The sequence below is a fragment of the Galeopterus variegatus genome, unplaced genomic scaffold (genome assembly GCF_000696425.1).
Source record: "Galeopterus variegatus unplaced genomic scaffold, G_variegatus-3.0.2 Scaffold6346, whole genome shotgun sequence".
NCBI lineage: Eukaryota > Metazoa > Chordata > Mammalia > Dermoptera > Cynocephalidae > Galeopterus > Galeopterus variegatus.
In genome coordinates this window covers 1-9,697 of record NW_007732457.1, presented here as the reverse complement: position 1 = coordinate 9,697, position 9,697 = coordinate 1, and the positions used below count along the sequence as shown (strand labels likewise).

Below are 9,697 nucleotides of genomic sequence, written 5' to 3'. Positions count from 1 at the left end.
CCACTTTAATTTGCAATGACCAAAAATATTTTTCTAAGCAGGTTCTATTAAACAAAATAAGCATTGCTTATATTTCTCAAGTGAAAAGCACGTCTACATATCTGTGCCACAGTCAGAAATGAGAAAATAGATATTCTGAGAAGGCTAGTAAGTTAAGAAAAGTGGAAGGGAGCACATTTCTTAGTGGAAATAAAAAATAATCTTGTAGGTTTAAAGTTGAAACCCTTAACCTGTTCATTGGTTCCTATACATATTCGAATTGTGACCCCTTGTCTAGAGTATTATTTTTTGTAATTAAACAATAAATCCCTGCTCATTATATAATAAACCATTCTGAAAAATAATTTTGAGCACCTTAGCATTGTATAATGTAGATGATGATAGAAATATAAATGCTTAGAAAAGTTCCTGAGAATTTTTAATCTGCATTTAAAGTAAACATGTTTTCCTTCTTTATTTAATCATAAATTCAAGATATATATAACAATTTCCCAGGATTAAAAGACCTACTGGGAAATCACCTCCATTAAGGGAAAGTAAATCGAGTATTAAGCAAGGTTTGTTTACTAAAAATCAGCTACTTCAAATTTTATTCTATATTTTCTAACTTCATTTTTTAAATGTTTATTGAATCTTAATGTTTTATAGATTCAAGAATATGGCTCATCTTATATTCGAGCTTGTGCTTTTCACCACGGCTTCTCCCCAGCAATTGGTGTGTTTGGGACAGATGGCTTGGACATAGATGATAACATCATTCACTTTACAGTGGGGGAAGGTAACGTAATAACATTTTGGCCCAAATAACATGTCCTTCTGAGACAATCTTATCTTTAAACTCAAGAGTGGTGCTGGCCAACTGATCTTTGGGTGAGGATGGAAATGGTTTCTATCTGTAATTAATAAACTACATGTGGCTATTGAGTACTTACTTGAATTGTGGCTACTCTAACTGAGAAACTGAATATTTAATTTTAATTGTACTTAATTTACATTTAAATAGCCACATGTGACTATGGCTATTGTATTGGACAGTTCAGCCCTAGAGCATGGAAGAATTATTACTAAACCATAATTTAATGTGAGTTATTAATCACCAGTCATTTAAATTACTATGACTTAAAATATTTCTTACATATCAATCACAAAAGTTGTCTGCAAATAAATGTTTTTATCTTAATAAAATTATATACAACTTTAGATATATTTCCTTTCTTTTATATCAGTTTAAAGCATAATAAAGACTTATTTAATGTATATAAAAGCTATGTGTGTGTGTGTGTTAAAATCTCAGGTGGAGGCTGTGTATCCATGTATCTAACAAGCACTGCAGAAGATTCTAATTCAAGTAGTCTATTACAGAGGTAGAACTTACTATCAGAGAGTTCAGAGGACTTACTCTAAAATCTAGGAGGATCATTTATCAGTCTCGAACTAATTATAACTAATAATCTTATGGAAAAAATGAAAGGCATTACCTGTAGTATTCGTTACAAATTAACATGCATATTATTGGGGATTTCCTTACTTTTTTTTTTTTTTACAGGAATAAGAATATGGGGGGATGCCAACAGAGTCCGAGGAAATTTGGTAGCCCTTTCAGTTTGGCCAGGAACCTATCAGAACAGAAAAGATTTAAGTTCAACTCTCTGGCATGCAGCAATTGAGGTAGTGAGAACAAATTTGAAGTTATACAAAATTTAATTATAATTATAAAAATTAGATTATAATGTTTTTATACATTAACATACATAACAATTTCGGCAGAAATTGTAAATATAAATTATAATTTTATAATCATAAAAATTAAATTATAATGTTTTAACAATTTTTTGTAGAAATTATAAACCTCAAAATATTATTGAAAGCTATTCCTTTCTTAAATAGAGACTAATGAACTAATGAGCTAACTAAAGGAATGAATGTACTTTGAGAAGATGTTGTGAGCTTCAATAGCCTTTGGGTTTTTCTTTCTGCTGATATGTGCACTGGTTTAAATAGTTATTTCCTTTCTTCTCAAAGATTATTTATCACTTTCAAGTTCTGGTGCAGGGTATCTTTGCTGCTAATTGAGTGCCTTGCACATGTTACTACTTAACTCTCAATTTAGTTTTCTTCCTCATATGGAAGATTAGAATGATAGACTACAGAATGTCTAAAATCCTTTCCCTTTAAAATTGTTATGATTTTTTCTGCATGTTTTTTTTAATACTTATCCAATATTACTAATTGCACCCTTCTTGTTTCCTTTGAAGTGTATTCAGTTAGTATAGGTGTTTGCTTAAACAGAGTGAAATTACAAGAAAGAAAATAGAAGAGACCGAGGAAGGGTTTGGAGAAGATAGGCAGCTTCTTTTAGTTTTTATTTTATTTACCTATGCCATAGAGATAAAAAGGAATTAAAAATAGCTCTCTTTGAAAGATGGGATAAGGATTTGGTTTGTTCTTATGCAACTATTAATTATTACATTACCTTAAGGTAAAATCTGAAAGCTAGAACTTAGTATACACTTACAAGGTAAAATGTTCTCTTTTCATCTATTTGTAGATGTTAGAGTGCAATCAAATGTCAATTTCAGTCTTTAAAGTTATCTATAGTTTTGAGGAAAAAAGGTACTTATTGAATGTTTATGAATTCCATCTGATTATTTTTATCATAATCTTTAAAAATAAGTGTGTTTAATAGGCTTTAAATGATTGAGACTTTTGACTATTTTGATGACAACATAGGAAGGAATTAAACCTCTGTGTTTTATATTTTCATTTTCTATGACTTTGACTTGGCCCATAAAATAAAATTGTTTAGTAATTACCTATCATGTGTGCTACCCTAGTTTTTGATTATAGCAGATTTTATTTAAATTAGTGTCTGTCGAATCTTATGGTTCATTCTACTTGCCTTAGTTGTCTTTTTCTTAAATCAATCACATTGGTAACAAATACAACCAAAAAGAGTGATAAAATCCTTGTAACTTTGCTTTAATACTAGAATTTGGTCTATGGCTTGTGAATTTTGAATTACATACAGTAAATTTTGTGACTGAAATAAAAACAATCTCTTTAATGCAGCTTTCTAATGAAGCCTAGGGTATAGTACCTAGTGATCGTTTTACACCAAAAACCTAGTGCAATTTTAATTCTTCATTTGTAATAAAAGTTTGAATAGGGCAAATAACAAATCAAAGTTCCCTCCTGAAAGTGTAGTCATAATTAAAGGTTTTCACAGATATGTTGTTGTATATTTGCTCTCAATGTGTAATTGTGTAATAACCTAACTCGAAGTATTTTCTGTATCATTGTACTAGATAAATAGAGGGACCAATACAGTCTTACAAAATAATGTAGTTGCTGGATTTGGAAGGGTGGGATACCGCATTGATGGTGAACCTTGCTCAAGTAAGTCTTCTAACAGAGAATGACTTAAACTAGGAAATAACTTGTCCAAAATTGTTAAAAATAAATAGTTATTATTTGTCAGTTCAGTATGTGATATCTCTTCCTTCTGGGCACTGAAAGAACTCAACAAGGTAAATTTTTCAAGAAAACATTGGGTCTAAAGAAAAATGGATATGCTTTTAAAGAAAACCTTTTATAACCAAGTTTATAATTCAAAAACTCCAGCAGCAACTTCAGTTCTTGATTTGGTTGGTACTGGAACAGTAAGTAACCTCCTCCCACTACTACTTTCACAGAAACAGCACTTCTAAGCATAGACATTTATGCCTATAGAAATTTGCCACTATTTTATATTTCTGCTTTAATAGAATAAATGCTCACTATTCATATGTTAAAACCTGCATGCATGAAAAAGTCAAAGGACATGAACAGACACATTTCTCTCTATCAGGTTAATAAAAATCAAGAACTAACTGACATCTCTTTTGGCAAGGCTATAGAAAAACAGAAACATTTACACATTGCTTGTTGAAGGCTAAAATGATATAACACCTACACAAAGAAATCTGACAATATCTACTAAAATCACATGTGCATTTACTTTCGACTCAGCATTTCCTCTTCTAATAATCTAGGTAACAGTTCCCTTTACACACTAAACAAATGATTTATGAACAAGGTTATTCATCACAGCATTGGTCTGTACTAGTGGAAAACCTAAAGCCGCTGTGTATCCAATAATGTTAGACTAGTTGTTTGAGGGTACTTCAAAACAGTTCATGGAAATAGTTGAATTATTTTTTTAACTCTATTTTTCCATGAACTTTTTGAGGTATCCTTGTATAAAGCCAAACATTGGAACACTCGACCCCTCTAAAAAAGGAGGTAGGAGAGTTTTATGTGCTGATACAGAGAAATCTCCAGAATATTCTTAAGTGATAGGTGGAGCACGAAGTCATAGAAAGTGAGTAGGAATGAGGTAACTGAGGACTTATTATTGTATAATTTTTTATGACCTTGATTTTTTCAAACATGTAAATGAATTATTACCAGACAATGAAAATAAAAACCAATATAACTACAGACTTTTCATCTTAAGAAACTTAGAGAAAGTTAAGGGAAACGGGACTTTCTCTGAAAAATGTATGTCTCTTCTAGAGTTAATTCTTTTTATCTCAGTATAGTTTTTTTTTAACAGCTTTAACAGGTATAATTTACATACTATAAAATTCATCTGTTTTTAATATACTAGTTAATGAGTTTAGTTATTTTTAAGACTCTTTAAATCTGTATTTTTCCTGTTGATTCAAAAATTATTGGATTTAAGCTAATTCTATTACTGTGAGAAATACATTTTGAAAGAATAAAAACAACCTAGTCAACAGATTTAATGGATTCCTTGATATATGCTCTAAATAAATAACTTAGTTCCCAGCAGCTTATACTGGCTTTTCATTGACTTAAAATTTTAAAATCTTTAATTTCTCTACAAGTTCTATGAATTTGTTCTTATGGTGGTTTGAAACTCAAAATATAACCTTTGAATAAGAATATTTACTAATATGTGTAATGCTATGTATTACATTTTTCACTGATTATGTTGATATTCCTAATTAATTGAGAGTGTTTATAAGGAGGAATTTAGATTTATAGCAATTGAAATATGAAACATCACAGAGCAAGGGAGGGCATAAGCTCCTGTCGTGGTGCATCAGTGTATCCAATTCATTTCCCAGACAAGATGCTGGGATGCAGGGAAGGGGACACACTCTGGGTCCAAGGGTGGATCTGGACTTGCCCGTGGGGCTACATTGTGTGAGTTAAGGGAGAGAAATGTAAACATTTCATGTGGGAACAAAATCAAAACCAGGCGGATCATAAATAAAATGTAAAACACAAAGGACTAGGAAGAAGGGAAAGTCATCAGAAAATAGGAGAAAGTCAGATATCAAGGAACCAGGACAAGAGAGCTCGTACTAAGTACAATGTAGGAGGTGGTGTGGCTCTTTACAGGCAACCCTCCAATTTATGCATGTTTGGGGTTATTTCATTCCATTTTGAAACAATCCTGTATGAAGCATAAAAAATTTTTATATATGAGGAAACTGGGTTCTAAAATGTGAAATAACTTTCTTAATATCATGCATATATCAATTTAAAAAATATTTAAAGAGCGCCTATCACTGCATCACCTTCTAGGCTCCAGGAAAACGGTGGTGAATGAACTAAAGGCAGTGTCTTCTCTCATGAAGCTTACATTCTAATAGTAGAGAAAAGATGAATTCACAAATAAGTAATAATAAAATATTGAGTGAAAAAAATGGTAATTGCAATGTAAAGTGACTGAGGTGCTATTTTGAATCAGGTATTCGGGGAAAGCCTTTTAAGGAAGTGACATTTAACTTGAAAATTGGATGACCAGAAGGAAATGACAACTAAAAGGTGTGCAGGGGAAATGTTTTACAGACAGCAAGTTGTATCATTATGTTTCCAATTTAGGTTGTTTGAAACCAAATGCCATGCTCATGCTAATAAAACTCATGTTTAGTGTAATCAGATACAACGATTTAGGGGTGCTAACACTAAATCAAACTTGCAAATAAATAGGTATATGACTATTGTGAGTAATAATGATGAGACAAATTAGATAAGAGAAAATACTAAATACATTGGAATTATATATATAAATATATATAATTATATAAAAATAATATAAAATTTTGTTATATAATAAAATATAAAATTATAAAAAATACATATGAAATATTAATAATTTCGTTAACTTTAACTGATACTGCTTATTAAAACTATGTGACATGACCTGTAGTGTTAATTCTCTAGTTTTTTATTTCCTTCCAAGGTCAATCTAATCCCATGGAAAAGTGGTTTGACAATGAAGCCCATGGAGGTTTATATGGTGTCTATATGAACCAAGATGGCCTTCCTGGATGTTCCCTTATACAGGGATTTACTATTTGGAGATGCTGGGATTACGGAATTTATTTTCAGGTAAATGTGATCAAAGATAGCGATATTTCGATTTTCTCTATGATTTCCTTAGTACTATGTAACCTACAAATTGTATTACAGACCACAGAGAGTGTGCACATCTATAATGTGACCCTGGTGGACAATGGAATGGCCATTTTTTCAATAATTTACAAACCAGATGCTGTATCTCACAAAATTTCCAGTAAAACGGTGCAGGTGAAGGTAAGAAATGAATACAACCACACTAGGGAGAAAGAGCAACTCTGAGAAGGGTGAAATTATTGAAGGACTGATGAGAATAATCTCCTTGACTTCTATCTCAGTCTAGTGCACACCTTTGCACGCCTTTGCTCTCATTGCCTTCTGCCAGGAAACTCTTCGTCCTTATCTCTCCTCCCCTAAACCTCTTGCTCATCACCTAGTAATCTTGCAACCATTAGTTAAATTTTCACTCCCTCTATGAAGCTTTTCCTGAACCAGCTTAGGAAGTAATGATACTTCCTCTGCTTTTTGTTCCTATTGATCTCTGGACTATCACTGAAACATAACATGCCTTTATATGTAATTATCTATATCTCTGTCTTTCTCCTCCTGCTTTGAATGTCGTTCCAGTCAAGGAATCAATCACACATTTCTCAACTTTGTTTAATGAATGATCCACTTGTCAAATTTATTATTTGTGTTTTGCAACAGTAGAATTCAGTATTATTCATATTTTCTTTTAGGAAGAGCTGTTATTAATGCTATATTGTTTGACTTTTTTTGAAAAATAGAGCTCATTAATTGTTGGAAGTAGCCCTGAATTTAATTGCTCTGATGTCCTAACTAATGATGATCCCAATATTGAACTTACTGCTGCCCATCGGAGTTCCAGACCTCCATCAGGTGAAAAATTTGGAACTTTGATGTTGGTGCTCCTATGAGTGATTACATATTCAATTTCTGTTAACTTTTTTTCTTTTTGTAAAAGGCGGGAGAAGTGGAATTTGTTGGCCCACCTTTGCCTCTGCACATAACATGGCACCCCAGAAGCCCCATGCAGGGATCATGAGTTACAACGCCATCGGTGGCCTTATGGATATCTCAGGCAAGTTGAAACAGTCTTTGACAAATCTACTCAATTATGTTCTATAAAGAATATGTAGAGTATAGCTAATAATGTTTCTTTGTTAGCAACAAATGATTTAAGTTAGTTTTTATATGAATCTGCTCAATGTGACAAGCAAAGAAATTGTACATCTTGGTTCATCTTACCAAGTCTCCCTTCTGTGATAATTTTACCCAGTGTTGCTTTGAAGAAAACAGTTCAATAAATTAGACATCTAAGTTTTGACATAAGTCCCAGGAATATGAAACAAATGAACATCATTTTTAAGTGTTACTTACAGTGCTGATACGCTTGGAGAAAATTATGTAACATGCTATATATGTTTTAGTTAAACATATATTGCTTTAAATAAAAAGAATGCTCTCAGAATATTATAGATATTACATAGCAATGAAAATGTACTTATGAAATGGAACCTTGTAAGTAAAATTTCTTAAAAGACCACAAACAACTGTTCTTCTTTCATAAGACATAGTCCATATGAAAGATGGATGATTTAGGTTGGTTCCCTAGAAGCAGAGTCTTAGATGAGGAATTTTGTATAAGTGGTTTCTTAAAGGAATGCTCTCAGGAGAGAGAGATGGAAGCAGGGTAGGGCAAGAGAGGATGCTAAGAAATGATGTGGTATAAGCTGGAGTACAGCTTTACTTTGTCCCTCTGGAAAACTCTGTAATGGAAATCACCACCCAGTCGATCTCACATTTGAGAGTGAGTGGTGATTTGTACCTACAGCTGCCTCTGTGGGGAGGGCCTGAATGTCCTGGGTGATGTGACTCTTGTTTGGTTAAGGCTAATTCTCTGGAAAAGAGGGCAGCTCTGAGCTGGTAGCAGCCAGTATTCACAGAGATGGGAGATGGGCATGCCAGTCTGTATCTACTTTAGGCCACTCCAGGGACCACTTGTATCTGCTGGCTTTTTTCATGAAGCTATTTATATTAGGTTTATTTCATCAGGACATGATTTCTCAAGGAATCTGCATGGTCACAATTTCTTGGAAAAGTATAAGAGGGCTAATGGTCACACTGTCACAGCTGGTCCCTAAACTGTAAATAATGTTCATCATCTCTCTCCTTCATCACCTGTTCTAAATGTCCCTCCTTCTTGGCTAACACTTCTTTTTTTCTTTTTAAATTACTTTTATTATCACATTCAGTATTTTTGAAGTACTTGATATGATCCCTATTGTACAGATAAGGAAACTGAGGCTTAGATTAGATAAAGAATCTGTCCAACGTCTGTGCTATAAAATTCAACACATCATTCTGCCGGTAAAGTTCCTGGAAGCCTAAATTAGCTCTCCAAATATTGGAATAGATTATGCCTGGTTTAGCAAATATATTAAAAAATATTTTGTGTAACAGGAAAACAGATAAATATTTTACTTTCAATTAATAACCTAAGTGAAAATACCCAAATCTCTTATGAACCACAATGTAATTAATACATATTTTTTGAAGAATTGAGTCGTGATTAAATGAGGAGCCATAAAGAGATATCATCCTTGCCAAAATGTTAATTATTTAGAAATAGAAATCTGATGGCTCTTAGGATAACTGACCAAGCCACTAGTTTACGTGATTTGACTACTCATGATGTTTCTTCCCTGAAATTCTCATTTGGAAAAATTATGGAGGATAATTTTTTTCACTGAAGTTGACAGTTAATTTTTCAGTGTCCTTTAACTGCTAATATTTGTTTTTTGTGGTTTTTTTTAAATTTTATTTTATTTTGTCAATATACAATGTGGTTGATCATTGTGGCCAATTACTGAAACCTCCCTCCCTCCTCCCTCTCCCCCCCTCCCACCCAACAATGTCCTTTCTGTTTGCTTGTCGTATCAACTTCAAGGAATTGTAATTGTTGTGTCTTCTTCCCTCCCCCTCCGCAGGTTATATGTATATTTATTTATTTATTTTTAGCTCCCACAAATAAGTGAGAACATGTGATATTTCTCTTTCTGTGCCTGACTTGTTTCACTTAATATAATTCTCTCTAGGTCCATCCATGTTGTTGCAAATGGCAGTATTTCATTCTTTCTTATAGGAGATTCATATTCCGTTGTGTAGATATACCACATTTTCCATATCCACTCATCTGATGATAGACATTTGGGCTGGTTCCAACTCTTAGCTACTGTAAATAGTGCTGCGATGAACATTGGAGAACAGGTATACCTTCGACTTGATGACTTCCATTCCTCTG

At 32.8% G+C, this 9,697-nt stretch overlaps 1 protein-coding gene across 1 annotated transcript in view; it reads left to right on the top strand.

Moving 5' to 3' along the window:
* LOC103606148 (fibrocystin-L) overlaps positions 1-7,474 on the top strand; it is a gene marked incomplete at both ends in the record, with an annotated part of 125,955 nt that extends 118,481 nt beyond the window's left edge. The window contains 7 exons of the mRNA XM_008590740.1: positions 649-778; positions 1,547-1,668; positions 3,306-3,396; positions 6,257-6,405; positions 6,487-6,609; positions 7,161-7,272; positions 7,358-7,474. Coding sequence (XP_008588962.1) covers positions 649-778; positions 1,547-1,668; positions 3,306-3,396; positions 6,257-6,405; positions 6,487-6,609; positions 7,161-7,272; positions 7,358-7,474 — 844 coding nt within the window. The remainder of the gene's footprint in view (positions 1-648; positions 779-1,546; positions 1,669-3,305; positions 3,397-6,256; positions 6,406-6,486; positions 6,610-7,160; positions 7,273-7,357) is intronic.
* Between the last annotated feature and the right edge of the window lie 2,223 nt (positions 7,475-9,697).